This window comes from Caretta caretta, chromosome 7 (genome assembly GCF_965140235.1).
Source record: "Caretta caretta isolate rCarCar2 chromosome 7, rCarCar1.hap1, whole genome shotgun sequence".
In the NCBI taxonomy this organism is placed as follows: Eukaryota; Metazoa; Chordata; order Testudines; family Cheloniidae; genus Caretta; species Caretta caretta.
Genome location: NC_134212.1, coordinates 20,600,395 through 20,620,144, shown reverse-complemented (window position 1 = coordinate 20,620,144; position 19,750 = coordinate 20,600,395). Strand labels below are relative to the sequence as shown.

The window sequence follows — 19,750 nt, the reverse complement described above, 5'->3', positions numbered from 1 at the left end:
CTGTGGTGTTAAGCCAAGTGATGCTCTGGAGTTGAGTCTTACAAGCTGGTGCATACTGTGGGCCTGATCGTTCTGTGAGTGTCCATGGACAGAGGAGGGGCTGGACTCTGCAGGGAATGCTTGGAATAGTCGGGAGTTGGAGTGCACCTATTGCTACCTGCAGACAACCTGGCAGGCAGAGCTTGTGCTGCCCGAGGCTGTTGGTTTCAGGAAGCTGGTCCACAGCAGGCACAGACAAGACAGTTTCACGCTCAAGGCAGGTGATGGTGAGGTGCTTCCTACCCCTGAGGAGCACCACAGATGGAAGAACTCTTCTGTAGACCTAGCTACTGCCTCTCAGAGAGGTAGATTAACTACCTCAATGGAAAAACCTCTTCTGTCCATGTAGGAAACATCTACTTTTATGGCACTACAGTGGCACAGCTGCACCGCCAGAGGTATGCTGCTATAGAAGCTGTAGTTTGGACATACCCTTAGACCTTGATCCGGCAAGGAGTGCCCCAGTACAGGCCCCTGTGCCTGTGAACAGTTCACTACAGGCTCAGGGACTGCAATTTATCTGGAGGAGACATGAAGAAGTGTATGTAACTAAAATATACACATGTGCCCAAAGAGCAGCAAGAGAAACTGGTTCATAGCTAGTACAAAGCAGTATAGCCCCTATGTGCTCAGTGGTTTGAGCCCACCCAGGGTTGTGAGTTCAATCCTTGTAGGGGGCCATTTAGGGATCTGGGGCAAAAATTGGGGATTGGTCCTGCTTTGAGCAGGGGGTTGGACTAGATGACCTCCTGAGGTCCCTTCCAACCCTGATATTCTGTGATTCTATGATTAAAGCCCCACTGATCCTATATACGATTAACTCCTCCTTCCCCTTCACATAGTAAAGATGGAAATATACAAGCTTCCCCTATTCCTTACACTAAGAATAATTCTTCACGTACCAAGCCATTTGAGATACAAAGATTTGATCGCCCTGGAGCAGCAAGAAACTGTAGGTCTCAGGGGGATGAAGCAGCATAGACAGCGACTTTTCCAAACAGAGCATTCATTGGTAATTTAGGTGCTGTCGGCAAAGGAAATAAACTCACTTGCAACCCCTCCCCACCTTCCTCACTCCCCGGCCTATTCAGTGCGTTTTTCAGAGAAACTCTAGCAGCCTTTCCAAGAAAAGTTGCACGCTGCCATACAGCCTTTGCCAAATCAACAGGAAGAGGTAGCGGAGCAACACATAATTAAAGGAGATTTGACCTCCTGGACAGCCAAGAGCAATGGAAATGCCGAGGGACAATGCCAGTAATTCCTGTGAAAATGCCAAGATCCATTATTTTCCTTAGCCGAGTGTTCTCTGTGCTTAAAGGTTAAAATGTTCCGGAGAGAGTGCCCCAGAAAATACTTGCCAGCAGCTTACAAAAGCTGAGAGCATCAGCCATTTCCTGGGTCAGGAGAACATCATGGTCGCTTTGCCCAAACCTCTATGGTGCTACGAGTCAAATTCCCCCCGGTGCATTAGGGCCAGAATACAGCAATATATCTGGCTGTCAACCTGGGTGTTCCTGAGCTCTCTCCTTCCACTCAGTCCCATAAGCACAAGTGTTTCTCAGGCTTTTCTCCTGGGAAATCCAACATAAAAATCCTACTGCACTGGAGCCCCCTGGTGGTATGTTCATGACACAGTCTAGTGCAACAGCCTCACCCAAATCCTTCATACGACAGAGCTATTTTGTTGAGTTAACAGCTGTGAATGGTAGGTACAAATGGAACACGAGGTACATTTATTTAATCTGATCCTGTGCTCTTATTTTGCTGAATGGGCTTCACAACCAGCCCTGTTAACCCTACCCACACACACCATGGCATCAGCAACACTTCTGGCCCTGCAGTGGCTGAGGACAGGTTCTTCACTATTGCTACTCAATGCTTCTGCCCGCCAGACAGTTGAGTCTACTTCTTAGCAACCTTCTGTCCATTCCACACTCACTTCAGCCAGTGTCGGTATAATGCGATGAAGCGTAATGCAATAAACAGAAAATACAAGAAAATCCCTTTTAGCCAAGCTGCTTTTTGCCTATGGCTCCATCTCCTCTAGATAGTGAGTCTCTCCTTTCGTGTTTGTGAGAGCCAACCGTATTGCTTTACTCTGCAGTATCTTTTGCTGTTATGCAATGGTTTCATTAAGTCCTTTCCCCCAGTGATTAGGGAGAGATTCTAATTTATTGGTTTCATTATCCCTAATGCAGATATAAAGTGACATATCTGCAGAGGTTAGAAAGATCCGAAGCAATATTCATACTTCATTGAACAAGGTATTCAGTGCGTGGTGAACCCAAGTGCTACTAATTACACAAAGGGCTTATAGATTTCAAGCAACCTTCCATGCTACTGGCTAAAACAGATAATATTTTGAATGGATGAAAAAAACCCCAAGCATCAGGTGCAAAAGCTATTTAAAGTGGCATAATCCAGAAGCTAAAGAAAGTGGTTGGGTGTCAACAGACTTGAGTTCTATCCCCAATTCTATCATTGACCCACTGTGTGATCCTGAGCAAGTCAGAACCTCTACTGGCCTCAGTTTTCCCCATCTATAAAACGGGGATAATATTTATCTATCTTTGTAAAGGGCTTTGAGATTCTCAGGCTAAAGGCACCATACGTGCAAAACAACAATAGTAGAACTAGAAATGGCAGCAAGAACTTGCTCGGATAAGTACCCAAATGTTGGTGGCTCTTCAGCCTCTGCTCAGAATTGTCCTGAAAATCTTGCTCTACATCAGGCTGAAAATACCACAAGAACAATGCTGTCCATGGTATTTCAGCAATTCAGTGCCCCACTGCAGCCAGGAAATCATGCAAGAGGGTCAGGCTCAGTCTGAGTTTGGGGCAGCTCTCATTATATCCAATTTGGCTCCCACATCTACAGTAAAGAGACCTAGACTCACCTTGGCTTCCATAGCCTGCGTCAATGCCCGAACCATCCCAGGATTCCATAGCGCTGTCCACGCTGGGGATGGTGGTGGAGTAAATCTCAGAGAGTTTGCTAGTTTTCTGAGAGTCAGTCAGTTCATCTTCTGGGTCACTCACTTCATTCATACTCCCCGACTTCTTGGGATAAGACCCTGGAACCAAAACATGTCACTTGTTCTTAGGCATTTTATTGAGTATAGGTGGGACGCATGTTACTTGACAAAGACCATCAGAAACTGAAGACCTGCTCAGATAAACATATTTACAAAGGTGGTGGGCAAACGTCAGAGAGAGGTGTATGCTCAGATATTTGAACAAGCCAGAGAAGAAATATCCACTTCTTGGAAAAACAGGCCTCCTATGAAAGGAACCATCACTCTTAACTGCAACCTTTATATTTTGCTAAAACACACTAAACTTCACCACCAGATGGTCAACTGGTATTAAGAGTAGATTTTTGGCCCTGCAAATCTTCTGAGAAAGCTCTTTGGAACATCTGTATCTGAAAAGGGAGACTACTATTGGACAGTTAGAATGTCTCCATACATATGGCCTTACAATGACTGCTCTCACAGAGCCCTAAACAACTGGCCATCTTTTTATGTTGTGCATGTTCTCATATACATGTTGTACATAATAAACTAATCACTGGGATTTTTTTTTTAATTCCAGAATGCAGAGACTTGAGAGCTACGCTAAATCCCCAAATCCACCCCTTCCTCCTTCTGGAGCAGGGGATGGCAAACTATGGCTCGCAGGCCAGATCCAACCCATAAGGGCTTTCAATCTGGCCCGTGGGATTGCCAGCCCCATGGTGCAGCAGGGGGCTAAGGCAGGCTCCCTGCTTGCCCTGGCCCTGCACCGCTTCCAGAAGCGGCTGACACCACATCCCTGTGGCCCCTGGGGGAAGGGAGGCAGAGGGCTCTGTGCCTTGCCCTTGCCTGCTGGCACCACCCCCTGCAGCTCCCATTGGCTGGGAATGGGGAACTGTGGCCAATGGGAGCTTCAGGGGTGGTACCCACAAGTGAGGGCAGTGCGCGGTGGAGCCGCCTGCCCCACCCCACCCCAGGAGCCACTGCCGGACATGCTGGCCACTTCTGCAAGTGGCATGGGGCCAGGGAAGGCAGGGAACCTGCCTTAGCCCCGCTGCTCACCACTGCCACGCGGAGATGCTCAAGGTAAGCTGTGCCGGACCAGAGCCTGCACCCCACACCACAACCCCCTGCCCTGAGCCCCCTGCTGCACCCCAATCCCCTGCCCTGAGCCCCCTCCTGTACCCCACAACCCTTGCCCTGAGCTCCTTCCTGCACACTGCACCCCCTCCCATACCCCGCACTCCGTCCTGCACCCCAACCCCCTGCCCCAGCCCTACTTTCATGGCCCTGCATAAAATTTCCCTACCCACATGTGGCCCTTGGGCCAAAAAGTTTGCCCACCCCTGTTCTGGAGGCTTTCTACACACATCATCACTGATCAGATTCACCTCAGATAAGAATATTCCCTATCTGGAAGGGCTCAGGGACTTCTTCCTTACCCCCACGTTACTTAGATTAGACACAGCTTCAGTGCAAACAGTTTCTAACATGGTTTGCCAGCATGGACAGGACCCAAACTGTGTTTGAACAGTGGTCTAGCATGTGATCTGCGATTTGGACACAACGGGTGGCTTCACTGTGTTTGAAACCATTTTAGCAAGGTTATCCCATGGGGATACAAACGCAATGTGGACAGGAACCTAAGCCATCTGGTTAAAGTAATAACATGTTGGAAGGTGAATATGAGTTTATTTAAATTCAAATGAACCATCCCCCCTCAGAGGAGAGGGCTTGAGGAAATTGTAACTTGGATCAGGATCTGAATGTCACAGCTCAGGCAGGCCCCTCTCTTTATATTATTTTAGAGATAGCAGGCCCTATTACCATTAGATTATTCCCCCTTTTTAGCAGAAGCTACTGATGGAATCAGTTTCTTTGTGTCATGATTTAACTTTACTGAACATCTCAGTTTGTTTGGCCCCACCACCTTTGCCTTCTATCCCCAACATTTTACCCTCAGTGCATCAGCACTGTCTGTCGAATGAGGACAGAGGACTATTTTGCCAAGCAAAGTTTATTAGCCTTAAAAATCCCTGCATCCCAAGCAATAAAAGGATTGCTTGCTATGATTAACCTAAGACTACCTTGAGATTTCAATTACACAGCCTTTATATTTAGAATGGTTAATGTGAAGCCACTTTTCTGATCACAATTTGGCATTTCTTCAACTATTTCAGTGACCTACAGAGAAAGCACCCACAGAGCATCATGGGCAAAAGGTTTGTTTTGGAGAAGGCCCTAGAAGTTTGGCCTAGCAGATTGATGCTGGACTGGGACTTGGGACACCTGGATTAAATTCCCAGATCTGCCACTATTTTGCAGGCTGACCTTGGACAAGCCACAGCTGTCCCTATGCCTCAGTTTTCCCATCTGTAAAATGGGAATGATGATACTGATTTCCTTTGTAAAGCACTTTAAAATCTACAGAGAAGAGCTAAGTAAGAGCAAGGTACTTTTATTATTTTGTCAAACCTCTTGGACTTTCAAATCTAGACTGGAATAGGCTTTCCTTGAAGACTTTCTGGTGTTTCCTGCTATTAAGTAGAACAGGAAGAAACTGTCTCTCCCACGGCACTTCCACATCTGGCCCCTGCCAGCCCTAGAAAGTGCAAAAGCACAATAAAAAGGCAATACATAATGTGGGAAGGGGAAGGAGGGATTAGAGACTGGTCACAATCTTTTTGGAAATTGATGGGAGGAGTTTCGTGTGGTTTGCATTTGGCAGGGGCCCTGGAGAAGAAAATACTTTTAAAACTTACCCAGATTAATATTTTTTAGCAGGGACAAGATAATCAATTTTAAAAATGACCTGTCTGTCCTAGATACGCCTCCTCCTTCTTTGATGCTACATCAGAGTGGAATGACTTCAAAGCTACACAGAGGTAAGTAGGTGGGGGGTGGGGTGCGGAATTCGAATATAAAAAGAAGGGAGCTTTGAAGATCTTAGGACCACAAGCTAGGCGAGGTTTTTAAAAGGATAACAACCAGTGTGAAACCGAGTCTGTTTCAAAAGGAAGAGTTAAAGGTAGTTTTTCCAGGAACTACACCAGATAATTTTTGTAGCTTTATAAAAATCACATTTTTTATTTTAAAAAGATTTCTCTCCGCCCTCCCTTTTGCTGTGCGAGACATGCATACAGATGGGGAAACCTGTGAAACCACTGACACACAAAGTGCTGTCTCGAAAAGTACATTTTAACTAATTATACATTTTCCATCTAATCTCTTTCCACCTCTAGTCAATTTAGGTGTTACTTGGAATGGCAGCAAGTTACACATTTGCAGACCGAGATGCGATTATTATTGCTGATTGTGTCCCTTTATATATAATTTTTTTTAAAATAAATATTTTACTTTTAGTCATGATTTTCCCCAAAATTTCCCCCCAGGCCTTCCTTTTCAGATCTGGATATATGGGCTCTGCAGCATATTTTACCCCTAGACAACCAGGTAGCAGAACACCGGGGTGAGGAATTAAATCCAGATTCTCCTATAGCATTGCAGAACACGACCTGCTACACCATGAGGCCAACCTCATTTCTACTGTAGCTGTAGACTTTGGACAAAAAGGTTGCAAAGGCTTCTGCCCTTACTTTCGGTTTGTTTCTTGATCTTCAGTGTTACAGTCTCTCCAGCCATTTGGAGTAGGTGGATGGCTTCACTGAGTGGTTTGCCCTTGAGACTCACATTATTAATAGCTAATATCCGGTCTCCCACATGGATTGCTCCAGTCCTAAAGAGGAAAGACACAAAGTTAGAAACTTTGAGGAAGGCTGCTGTCTTCCCTAATATAAGGGCCGTTAACAGATTGCTTTAAAATAATGGCGAACTAGCCTTCAGTACTTTAGAAGAGCAGGGATAGGGTCTTCTTGTACATGTGGAGAGTGTCTATCATATTATGGTTTCAGAGTAGCAGCCATGTTAGTCTGTATTTGCAAAAAGAAAAGGAGGACTTGTGGCACCTTAGAGACTAACCAATTTATTTGAGCATAAGCTTTCGTGAGCTCCAGCTCACAAAAGCTTATGCTCAAATAAATTGGTTCGTCTCTAAGGTGCCACAAGTCCTCCTTTTCTTTTTATCATATTATGGATGGCAGCAGAATACTAAATCAAACATCACTAGGAATCTCTCTATATAATGTCCCAGTCACCATAATAGCTGTGAATCTGTAAGAGTGCAAATGAAGTTCAGCTTTTTAAAATTGGCAGCTCCTATAACTAAGTCAAATGTATATGAAAAGCACACAACGATTCCAGTGTGAGATTTCTGTGAATACTCATGCATGCAACTTTAACATTTGTTTCCACATTCATGGAAAGAACACAGGAGGGGGCAAAACCAAAGACAACGTAAATTACTTTAAAAATTCAAACCAACATATATGCAAACTATTTTGCTTCGCTCGCTGAGTTACCAGCCTTGATTCAGCAAAGCAGGCGACTAAGCAAAAAGGACTTATGCACATGTACTTAGATGAGTGAGGACCACACTGCCAAGCTTCTACTAGAAGACATTTGGTTACAGCCCTAAAAGTTTTTCCATGGTTAACTTCTGCGATCCAAGTTTTCAGACTTGAGGAATGGCTACAGTTGGCTTCAGCTTGTTGATTATACGATGTGGAAGCAATATTGAATCATGCCAAGTTTTACTCTTTATTGCTCAATTATTGCATTACTAATCTACAACAGTGACACACATTCACTTCGCATCTGCCACAGATTGTTGTGCTGGCTGGCAGCTCTGGTAACCTGGAAATGCAACAATAGACTCACCCCAACGACTGGCAACTGGGAGGGAAGATCTAGGTGCTTGTTGGATCTTACTTATGGGACCAATGTTAATGCTCCCTAATGATAAAAGTCAAAAGGAGAAGCTTCTTTCCCCAGAAGTTCCACAATTTTTGGCTATATCATGGGAAACTCATGACTGAATCAGAAAGAGTGCAAGTCTGGAACATCACACCTTTCTATCAGAACTGGAGTTCTCAGCTAGGTCACTTTCATTCATTTAGTAAATTACATTTGACTGCAGTTCCTCTAAATACAAGCTTTTTGCACTTTGCCAGCTACTGACAAAAGCAGATACTTATCTACTCCTTTAAAATCACATGCTGTTACAGCGAAGACAAATGAAAGTTGAAAACCACCACCTGTCAGTTTTAAAAATCTATTTTACAGTTGCAAAGTTGCAAAATTAAGCCATATTTTTGGTAAGATTTTTCAGCTGAAGTACACTATTTCTCTAACTGGCCACTAGATGTCCCTGTAGTTCCACTCAATTTCCACTGAAAAACCCTTGGGGAAAAATTGAAGTCATTCAAGTAAATTATCGATTCAAACTGGATCTGGAATATCTGCCTTAAAGTTTCATCTATACAGCTGAATTTTTTTTAAAAAAAATATTTTAAATGGTAGCACATTACAGAAGATGCTTAACTTGCTACAGTAGTTCTAACACTTAGAAACAACCTCTCCTAGCAATGAAATCAATCACTGAACCATGAATGGGACCAAATTCTCCCCTCCGTCCCACACCATAAAGCAGCCTAGCTAGAAATAACCTGAGTAACGTAACTGTGTATAAATTGGTTAAATGACTCAGCAGAAGGAAGAAAAAAAAGTCACAGTTAGCAAGGTCTTTTCCTCAAGTATTAGGAAAAGTAAACCAAGCCACTCAGACTACCCTGGGTATGGAGACAGACCGAACCAAAGGCTTTCCTCCTAAGCAGTCACTGATCTAGCCTGTGCCATAAACAATTCTGCAAGGGAGAGGGAAGCTGAGCTGGAGTTAACCCCTTGTTAACCAGAGAGCACGTAGGTCCCGATACCTGTCTCATACCTCCCTATTTATTTTGAATCATGCTACCCTTTCCTTTAATGCTGCTCCAGTGCAAAACAGTCTAAAGAGTTTCTGCTGACAACACGATAGACACATCTTCTGCCAGAACCAAGACACAAAGGATTGGTTTGCAGTGATAGGGTCCTGGCTCCAGCAGGGGTCTGATGTGATGAGGCAAGGCAGTTTTGCACTCCACCGGAGGGTATTCAAAGAGCCCATCCAAACCTGAAAATTCGGGCAGTGAGACACATGACACTTCCTGGTGACCGATTTAAACCCTGGCCAGGATCTCACCCAAGCAGTGCTGACCTGACATAAGCGTTCACCAGTATGTGAGTTTAGGGGTGGGGAGAAAACTTTGCATTCCCACAGACTGTGGTTGCCCTTGGGTAGTGCAGCTGTGCAAATGAGCATAAGGATTAATGGTGGGAGACAGCTGTTGCTTCACAATGACCCCGTTAACCTGAATCCTCCTCTGTAGGTTTACACCAGATCAGATGTTTGCAACATAAAAATACTCAAGGTTGACATAAAACTAGTCACTTGAATCGGAGCCTTCTAAGCCCAGCCAGACAGTCGGTCGCCCAGTATGACATACACGTGGCAGATCCTAGAGGACACTCTGCCTTCCCCATTATCCAGAAATCAGTAGCAGCTGCAGTCCCACTACGGGGCGAATCAGCCAGAACATCTCCATTGTGATGATAGGAAACACATCCACTGCACATTGTGATGTCTCCTGAGCAGCATGCTGTGCTCCTGCAAAAGCTGTACATAGGCTTGGGATTGGGTTTAGCTCTGAATTCTCTAGAAGCCGATGGTGTAGACATAGGGACCCGGCTCGGCTCTGGGGGCCCGCCTCATTTCCAAGAGGCATCGTGCTAAGGCGGAAGGGAAGGAGGATTGCTGGCTGCTGGGAGAGGGGGCAGAACAAGATGCTTGGGATTAGCTGTTCCCATCCTCCCTCTCCCTGCCAGCCCCCCTGAGATGTGAACTGGCAATGCCTCCCCCCCACCCCCGCTCCTAACTTCCTAGCCCCTCTATCGTTTTGGGAACAGCATCTTAGAACAATATTCACCCTACCCTCCTGGCAGACTTCATCCCAATCATTCCTGAAAGGAAGCCAAGGTTACACAGAGAAGTCCCTGCTGTGACTTTTCTATTTTATATCTATGCTGCTGCTATGGACAGGCATTTCTTCGTTAGACTGCTACAGTACACACACTAAACGACTCCATTGCTCCCCTCAAAGGTTTTATTTCTTGCTCTGTGCCAGCACCAATCAGAATTCAATATCACTGCAGCCCTTGCCTGCCCTGTGACACATACAGTTCTTGACCAACCAGCTGTGCACATCTCCGAGGAAAGAGGGGAACAGCCAGGAATGCTGTACAAGGGAATAGAAAGCATTATGGGTATAAGATCACTGTGTGCTGATCCCAACAGTATTCCACCTTCTCATACCAACACTACTTTATGCTGTGCAGAACGGTCTAGCTTCCAAAAACAATGCAGAGTTTTTCGCCTGAAAAAGGAGAAAAATGCCAGAGTCCACCAGGTCCACTGAGGACTTTGCTACTGATCCTCATTTTACATGGAAGACGCACAGCTACTACGATGACAGGCGGCTGCATAAAATCCTAAAATAAAACAAATTAAATCAAGAGATAGATAAAGCCTTTGGATATTGCAATTTAATTCCACATCTCTCTCTCTCTCCTTCTTTCCCAGAGCACACAATTGATCTGCCTTCTGTACAAAATGAAGCACAGTGTTGGAAACATTTAGCTGGTACCTGCCAAGTGAAAATGAACGTCAGAGGCAAGTGGAGAATTTATGTGCAGATTTCCTCTAAAAACCCAGCTGCAGGAGAGAATCCAGCACAGAAAGAAAGATGAACCAAGTTCAGATCTGGGGTGCACGGTTTTGAATTATGCCAGCCTCTAGCACCTCCCTAACTTAGGAGCCTTAAGAGACATGTTTTGATGCTTGCTGCAGCTCTACCCTTCATGCAGAAGAGGGCTCTGCAATCCTACAGAAAGTAGTCAGCAAGATGCTTACCTATGCGCCAACATAAAAAGAAGAAATTAAGACACAAAGTGTGATTCAACTCCACCTTAAATTTACATAAGGAACAGTTTATATTCTGAGCAGCCTCGAAACCCCCCAATTATTTAGGTCGTCCTCCCTTCCCTCCATCTTATTGGTTGTTAGAACCAAAATAACAGCCGTATTTACATTGTGTCTCAGAGTACACCTACTGTAATGCTGTCCAAATCTAGATCTAAACAGCAACAAAATGAGCAGATCCGTTCACATTTGGATCCAGCATTTGAACCAAAATAATGGAAATCTAGCAGGGACAGTGGTAAAGGCTTCTGGGATTTGTAGCTTCAGCAGGTGGCACTAGCAGCAGGGAGTGCTGGTACCACACTCACTTGTGTTTAGGCAGAATCTCCAGAAGCAGCTCCCCAGATTAGATGAGGTGGTGGCAGCCCGAGCTGACGGCGCAGACTCCTAATAGAAGCGGAGGTGGAACTAAATGGAACCACAGCCGGGATTTCAGGGATGATGCTCTGGCTGGTTGCCAGGTGAACACTGTGTGGGGCCCTCAGAGGCATGAGTGGAGAGCATTACATGTATGTAGGCATGATAATACTTTGCACCTCTATAGCACCTTTCCTCTGCAAAGCTAGGCCTGGGGACTCTGTGTGCTAGACACTCATTCAGAGCACATTAGACCAAAGAAACATCCCTTCCTTTGCTTCTTTCTAAATTTTGCAATACATCGTGACCCCCTCCAGTTTCACCGTAAACCTCCACCCTGCTGGGGTTCCTCGGGAGGGACATGTGGGGCCACCTGCCCCTCCAGATTGCTCAGTCACATGGTGCAGCCAGGCCCCCTCCCTGCGGGGCAGCTGAGCTGCAAGGGGCAAGGAGAGGCAGCTGCTTTAACAGTGTTGGGAGAGGCAGGAAGAACAGCTGGGAGCTATGGGGAGGGGCCGCTCCTTTCCAGAAAGAGGGACTGTTGGAGAGGGGGGCATGAGTCAGCTATTCCAGGGTTGTGTCCCCCCACTATCAGCAGGCCAGGGTTGTCTTTGCTTTGCACCTCACCTTTCAGCCAGCCCTCGTTTGGTCAGGCCTGAAATGATGATCGGATCGAAAGGTTCCTCTGTTCCGGAGATCGTTATTCCCAGAGGGCCACCGTACCTCTTTAGTTCTACAGTGTAGATAATAGCACCGGTTGTCTCTTGCTCATCTGAAATGGGAAACAGGGATGCTGGAAAGTTTTTTAAAAATAAATAAGCCATGAGGAAAACTCAGAACATTCAGAAGCGAAATCCTGAAGTCTCCTGCTGTGCACAGGATGAATAGGATTTACACCTTCCATGCCACATTTAAAAGAAGAAGGAGGGGAAAAAAGATGCTCTATAATCAACTGGAAAGTGGTCAGCAGACTGACTGCCAGCCTCATCTTTGTTCTTTCGCATTATGTCTGGGCAAATGTTATTAATATGGTCAGACAGTGCTTTGCATCAGGATTTCTATACCAGAGTTATCTTCATCCTTCCTAATCTTCAATTTGACTAGGTCTTCACACTGCCTCAGAATCTGCACTGCATCCTCCATTGAGCAGTTGTCGAGTCGGATGTTATCGATGGCTAACAGCTTATCCCCCGGCTCCAAGGTGCCTGTTCTGTGTGGAAAAGAACAACAAATGGTCATTTCGGTTAAACCTTTCAGATCTTCTGACCATTCGTTCATTTTAGGAATTAAGGCAACAATATTGCCTTTTATCCTCCAAGACCTCCTAGAAATGCCCATCAGGACCATAGTGTGTGGGGGTGCAATACCTGGGCCAATCTAGAGCGGTGTAAAAATATTCACGTCCAACCCCATACCTGCTTGGAACAGACCACTCGTGCCCAATTTGAGGCACAATGTAAGGGCCTGATGTTTAGTGCTTTCTGGAAAGCAGTCCTCTTTAAAGGGATCTCACAAGCTGCACTAGTCCTTTTGGTAGCCTTGGTTTAGATGTGTACAGGCCCAGGTTCATAAAGGCTTAGCTAATAAGGTTCAGGTTACACACCAGTTGAGATGCACTACGGCTTCTCTCTCCCCACAATAGCTACCCTTCTACCTTAGTGGCCTCCTTTGTTTCCCCCCATAAGACATCCAAGGTAAGGAGTAGGGTCCCCGGGTTCATTGGACGGCAGACGGCGAACAGTGACTGGATGTGTGGAGGAGTGGGAAGAGTCCTATTTGAGAGGCTGCTAGGATTTATTTCATTTGTGCTCCATTGAAGCTGCAGCAGTTTGCTGCAGCAGAATGCAGCATGCAAACACCTTCGAGAACTGAACCCTGCATGGTTTGCATAGACCAAATTAATCCACAATGAAAACTTCTCAAGGAAGAGCACTTCCCGGACAGGCTGGGAAGGAGTTTGGAACCAGCTGGTCTTCTCAAGAAGTAACCCACTCCCAGATTTATATATAAAATTCCGTCAGTGTCCTCATAAAACTGCTTACTCTACGGAAGGGAACACTGTGCGCTGTTCACCTATGCAAGAGACACTTGCACGCTGGGACAGAGCGGCTGACAAGACATGACACTTCATGTAAGGGGTCTGATGAGCCACCTGTACTGAATGCATTGCCCTTAAATAGAGAGAAGGGGAGGGAAACATCCACACACAGAGGGGCCAGCTGAACAGCTTTGGCTCCAGATCCAGAGCTAACTTCTTTGTTGGCTTAATTCCTTTGACTTCCGTGCAGTTATCCCAGCAGAGAATTTGAACCCCAAATTCTATAATGGACTGAACCAAACCTCTGTAACCGACCTCCCCTTGAACTTTGATGTATTCCAGAACCAAACACTGTGACTTAGGTCTCTACATTGAATTACTGCATTGCATATTGTCATACAGTCAACTGCTGCGCTTACCTGTGAGCTACGCTCCCCTTCTTGATATCAGAGATAATTAAAGGCTCACCAGGCTTCCTACTTGCAGCTGCAAAAGAGATGCATGCATATAAAACACACTTCAGGCTCTGGAATCTATCAGAGTGACAGCCAAGGGGAGAAAAAGGAGTTACAGGGAGGGGAAATTTACATTAATTTGACACAAGTGCAGCTTCACACTTGGAATTTATAAAAGACAGACCTGCAAGAATAAGGGTTGGGCCCAAGCAATTTTTGCATTCTGTCTAAATTAGCCAGCTGATTCCTTTTAGCCTATTACAGAACAAGGTGATGAAACTGTGGAATCAAGTGATTCAAAGCAAGGGCTTCTAATCTCTGTGTAGCTCCATCTGCCCAAGTCTAACACGGATGTCTACACCTTCCAAAATGTGTGAAGGCCACGCAAAGTGAGCCTCACAGAGAGATAACAGTTGTTTCCTGAATATCTCACTGTACATTATTATTATTTGGGCGTTCTGAATAAACGTGTAGTCAGCCTGGAAATCTGCTCGATTTGTTAGTAGCTGGCAGTCATGTAAGTGTTAAATAGTCCTTCTCCCCCTAGATTGTCTGTAAGAAATTGGATGTGCCCTACTTCTCTGAATTCTAAATCACAAAAACGTGGCCATTCTTAATATATGCGTTCATTGAGCCGAATCCCTCCAGTACAGAGTGTCCTGTAACTTGTAGTTTCAGAGTTCAGTGTTTCTGGCATTAGCCTGAGCCCAGGCCTAATTTGTCACTCTGTTACACGAGCTTGATGCAGATTTAACCCCACTGGTGTGACGCAGTGGAGGATTTGGCCAATGATCTGTATAGGACAAGAGCATGTGACGACCATGAATCAATCCCTCTACCAAGACATGTATCTCTGAATCCCACTTAGCTCATGAGATGCTGATAGCAAGAAAGCTGTAGATCTAGCATAATGTGGTCATGATTCTCTCTCTCCACCACATCTGAGGTGGTTAAGCCAGTTATGCACTGGGTCTCATTTGATTCAAATTTATGAACCACAAAGCCTCTGTGCTTAAACCTGGATCTAGCAGAGAGTCTTTATTTGTCCACTGATTTCAACATAGCATTGTTAAAAAATTTAATAGTTATCGTTTAGCCATTAAAGAGTGGCAAATCTTTTCATATTCAGGCAGCGTCGCGTCTGCATAAATTCCCCACCCAATGGTTCAGCTTCATTAAATCTGCTGGAGACAATTGCCTAACATGTTGTCTGTACATTTTCTGAATTTTACAGCACCTTGAACATAAGAGGGGTGAAATACTGGCCCCACTGACGTCAATGGCAAAACTTCCTTGACTTCATTGGAGCCAGGATTCTGCCCATGGTGCTGCAGAAAGGGAGTACACACAAGCAGAATTTCAACTGGCTCTCCAAACCCCAGGTGTTTTTATAGACTGAGAGGGGCCACTGAAAGCACAAGGATGAAGAGCAGGGGGGCCGATCTAAGAAGCTGAACTCCAAAATGCCAACATTTAAATGAAACAAGATGGGAGCTCGCTGCATACCATGACCTGACCTACCTCCCAACATCTTCATAAAAGGTGATCTGCAAAGCTTTTTCAAGTTTGATAATTTCAGCTCATGAGACTTGTGGTCCCCGAAGAGCCACTTCTGCTTTAATTTAGTCAAAGCCTGCATTTTCACGATTATTTACATTAAAGATAGTGGCTGTGGGCTCCCTTCCCCACTCAGAAAAACCTAGGTAAGAGATCTGGCCCCTGCTGACCTCACTGCTATTCACATGCCAAAAACATATGCAAATAGCATTCTCCTCTCTCTCTTTCACACTCTCTGCACTTACACATTGCTACATTGCCTTGGTTACAGCTGCTATTGTCTCCCAAGGGGGGGGGGGGGGGGAGTGATGGTGGCAAAGAAAGCTCAAAGCCTATGAGCATCTCAGCTTACAGCCAGGGATGAACATGTTCAGGATTTGTGATGTCACTGTTCCACAGAGAATGAATTTACATGAGCTCTGAGAAAAAAAAACAGCAGCCAAAAAGGAAATTCCAGAGGAATCCAAAGACAGGAAAAGTTGGTCTTTTTTTATTATGGCCTTAATTTATTAGTGGGTTTTAAAAACATATGCTAGTATGAAGCTTGTTATAAAAATCGCTTTGCAGGTCACTGTTAAGGATATTCTCTGCCTGATTGCACAGTCAGCTGTATTTAATAGTGTCAAATGTCACCAATCCATGCTCAAGCACAGCAGAGAACTAAACATAAGTCCTGTGCTGTAGGAGTGCTTATGGTGAGTGTTATAGAACCTAAAAGAGCTGTCCTCACAGCCTCTTTGACAATGCGCTGATGCACATCCCGTGCATCTGGTATCTGCAGACCGAGTGCTCTCCAGTTCCATTTAGAGCCAGAAGCTAAACCCAGAGGCTGTTTGGTTGCTCCAATTCACTGAGTGGTAGAAAAAGAGTCAAGAAGGAAAAACGAACTAGTATCTTGACTAGCATAAAGACCCACCTCCATTATAAACCCAACCATGAAAGGGACCAAATTATCACATGGTTGTACTGCACATTATTAAACTTTGTTCCATCTTGTTATGCAGACTGGATCTAATGGTGTTTTAACAGTATCCTCAAACCAGCCTCCTGAAACACCATTGTGTATTGACCATTGGGGACAGGGGAACAAATGGAGACACGTGTGCTGTAAGTAGGTTTCCCACTGGAAGTGCCCCATTGTGTGAACAGACACCTGGGAACATGTCCTGGGTGGTCCTAGTCTTTGGGAGATTCTGTTGACAAAGAGGCTCAGATCCATGCTGCCCCACAAGATTGGGAGAAGCCCCTATAAGCTTCCACAAGCCACCTCATTGTTCTCCTTCAAATCCCTCCTTAACACCTTCTCTGCCATAATACCTACAAAAAACACACAACAAAAAAAACCTTTCCAATGGCTAGGCGACTGGCACGCGGAGACCTCTGCCTGTCATGAGGACTAATATTGTCTCATTGCTTCCATCTATACCATCTGTTGTCTCTTGTCTTATACTTAGACTGCAATCTCTTTGAGGCAGGGATTATCTTTTGTTGTGTTTGTACAGCACCTAGCACAATGGGATTCTGGGGCAGGACTCAGGCGCCTCGCTGCTACTACAACACACAACAAATAAATGAATAGGAGTTTTGGGTGAATACATTTCTTCTGAGGTGTTTTCCTGTGCACACCATGTGCTTTCCCTTCTGTTACAAGGTCTGTATAAATATTCCTGTTTTTATAATCCTTTAGTGGTTTTTAATAAAGCCAATTTCACCCCTCACCTTGTGTCTGCTGCATGTAATCATAAGGGAGAGGATGCATAGTCTTGATCAATATACAGCCAACTAAAATGAGGGTTAGCTTAATCAATTACATTTCCCTTTAGAAATACATTTAAAAAATACTGTGATAGGACTGACCGCATAGCTATCTGGTGGTATCAAGCATGTGCCAGCTGTATTAACAAATCCCTATAGAAGCCCCCCCACACTGTGCCTTCAGCATCTCCCATTTTGCCCCATCCCCTGCCTTATGATCTCTGCAACATTTTGTCATAGCTGCTGTCCTTCAAAGAGAAGCCTAGACTAGATCATTCTATAGCTGTAGCTCACGAAAGCTTATGCTCAAATAAATTGGTTAGTCTCTAAGGTGCCACAAGTACTCCTTTTCTTTTTGCGAACACAGACTAACACGGCTGCTACCCTGAAACCTGTCAACAATAGGTGTCACTGTTGATTGAAGCAAGACACTTCCCACTCCCAGAATAGAGTATGCAGTACAATAGGATAGTCTATCCGCCTACTGAAACGTATTGCTTCCTAAAAGGAAACTGATCTACACTAACAGTTTAAATTACACTTTTCACGTACGCTTGCTGATATTTAATTTAGATGTAACCAAACAAGTCTTTTACTTTATTTTATATAATGATAATTAAAGAGGAACCAAATTAAATTTTAACAAACTGGTAGGCCTTCCAATTCATTTTAAATAAATAATCAGTTTGGCACATAATTGGAAATCTTTACAAAAACCAACCTTATTAATTCTAAATAAGACGCAACAGCTATAGAAATGAAAGGTTTGTTAAATATAATCTAATATGCCATAATCACTTTGCCCCAATGATGGCAAGAGATACAAGCCTATTATATCTGAGCAAACCCTCAAGGTGTTTAACAGTCACTTAGTATTTAATTAACACAGAATAGCTCTTATTAACTAAATTAAGTCTCCAATGCCCTTCCCATTCACTGCAGTCCACTGAAGAGCTGGGCTCGTTACCTCAAACCTTGAATACAGATTTGCCGGGTTCTCAGTTACACTAAGCCCCTTTTCAGAATAGCAGCCGTGTTAGTCTGTATCCGCAAAAAGAAAAGGAGGACTTGTGGCACCTTCGAGACTAACACATTTTCCACTGAATGCATCCAATGAAGTGAGCTGTAGCTCACGAAAGCTTATGCTCAAATAAATGTGTTAGTCTCGAAGGTGCCACAAGTCCTCCTTTTCTTTTCACTAAGCCCCTTTATACTTCACTTCACATTCACTTTCAAACCCCTTTACACTGCCAAAGTGGTGTCAAGGGTCTTTTGTATAACTGATGCCTTGTCAGCGCAAGAAAATTATATTGGATTTCACCAAGTCAGCTGAGAGAGCAAAGTTGGCCTAGTGGCTAGGACACTAGGCTGGGACTCAGGCCTGGTTTACGTTTAAAAATTAGATCGACCCTAGCCACATTGCTCAGGGCTGTGAAAAACTGTGTGCCCTGAACAACGTGGTGAGGTAGACCAAAGCCTCAGCTGAGACATGGTTAGGTCAACGGAAGAATTCTTCTGCCTCTTTGAGAGATGGATTACCTACATCCACGGGAAACCCCCTTCTGTCAGCGGAGGAACCATCTACACGACGGTGCTACAGAGGCACAGCTACCGCGCTGCAGTCACGCCACGGCCGCAGGTGTAATGGAGACAGGCCTGCAGGAGACCCAGGCTCAACTCTATCCTTAGCCGGGAACTTCCCGCGTGATCTCTGGCGAGTCACTTAGGCCTCATCCCTACTTGAACGTTTAACCAACTGTTTCAGTCAGGAGTGAGATTTTTTTTTTTTTTAAAAAATGAAATAGTTATATAGGTAAAAGCCCTAAGATGGATGCAGTTCTATAGATATAAAGGGGACTCATACCAGTACAGTTATTTTCCATCCTAGATGGGAATAGCTATTCCCATATAAACCATCCTTACACCAGTCCAACTACATCCACAGTAGGGAGGTTGGACCACTATACTAGCATAATGAAAGCGGAAAGCTTTCTAGTGTAGACAAGGCCTTAATCCCTCTGTGCCTCAGGCCAGGACAACATTACAGACTTATATCGGTAGAACTATGTTGCTCAGGGGTATGACAACTCCCCCCCCGAACAACGTAGTTATACCGACCTAAACCCCTGCGTAGTCAGTGCTGTGTCAAAGGGAGAGCTTCTCCTGTCCACATAGCTGCCACCTTTCAGGAGGTGGATTAACTATGCTGATGGGAGAAGCTCTTCCATCGGCATAGTACCGTCTTCACTAAAGCGCACCAGTGCAGCTGTGCCACTGTACGCTTTAAGTTCCTCATCTGTAAAATGGGAATAATAGCATGGCCTACTTCAGAGGGGTGTTGAGAGAATAAATACACTAGAGTGTGAAATACTACGGAAATGGGGGTCAGATAAATACCTAAAATACAAAGATTGCCATCAGTGCAGGCCACTCATGTGGGCAACTCTTGTTTCAGTTTACAAATGCCAAGGCAAACCAGTTTAATTAAAACAATACAATGTTCTCATGTGGACAAGGCCCACATACGTTTTAAAGCATCACACACTTCTCAGTGTGTTTAACA

General features: G+C 44.8%; 1 protein-coding gene across 7 annotated transcripts in view; it reads right to left on the bottom strand.

Annotated features, from left to right (window-relative positions):
- GRIP2 (glutamate receptor interacting protein 2) overlaps nt 1–19,750 on the bottom strand; it is a 478,373-nt gene that overhangs the window by 17,840 nt on the left and 440,783 nt on the right. For all 7 annotated transcript variants that reach the window (XM_048856218.2, XM_048856222.2, XM_048856223.2 and 4 more), the window contains exons 15-19: nt 13,840–13,906; nt 12,447–12,592; nt 12,010–12,154; nt 6,650–6,789; nt 2,937–3,113 (exon numbers count right to left, since the gene is read on the bottom strand). In XM_048856218.2, the coding sequence (XP_048712175.1) occupies nt 2,937–3,113; nt 6,650–6,789; nt 12,010–12,154; nt 12,447–12,592; nt 13,840–13,906 (675 nt within the window). The remainder of the gene's footprint in view (nt 1–2,936; nt 3,114–6,649; nt 6,790–12,009; nt 12,155–12,446; nt 12,593–13,839; nt 13,907–19,750) is intronic.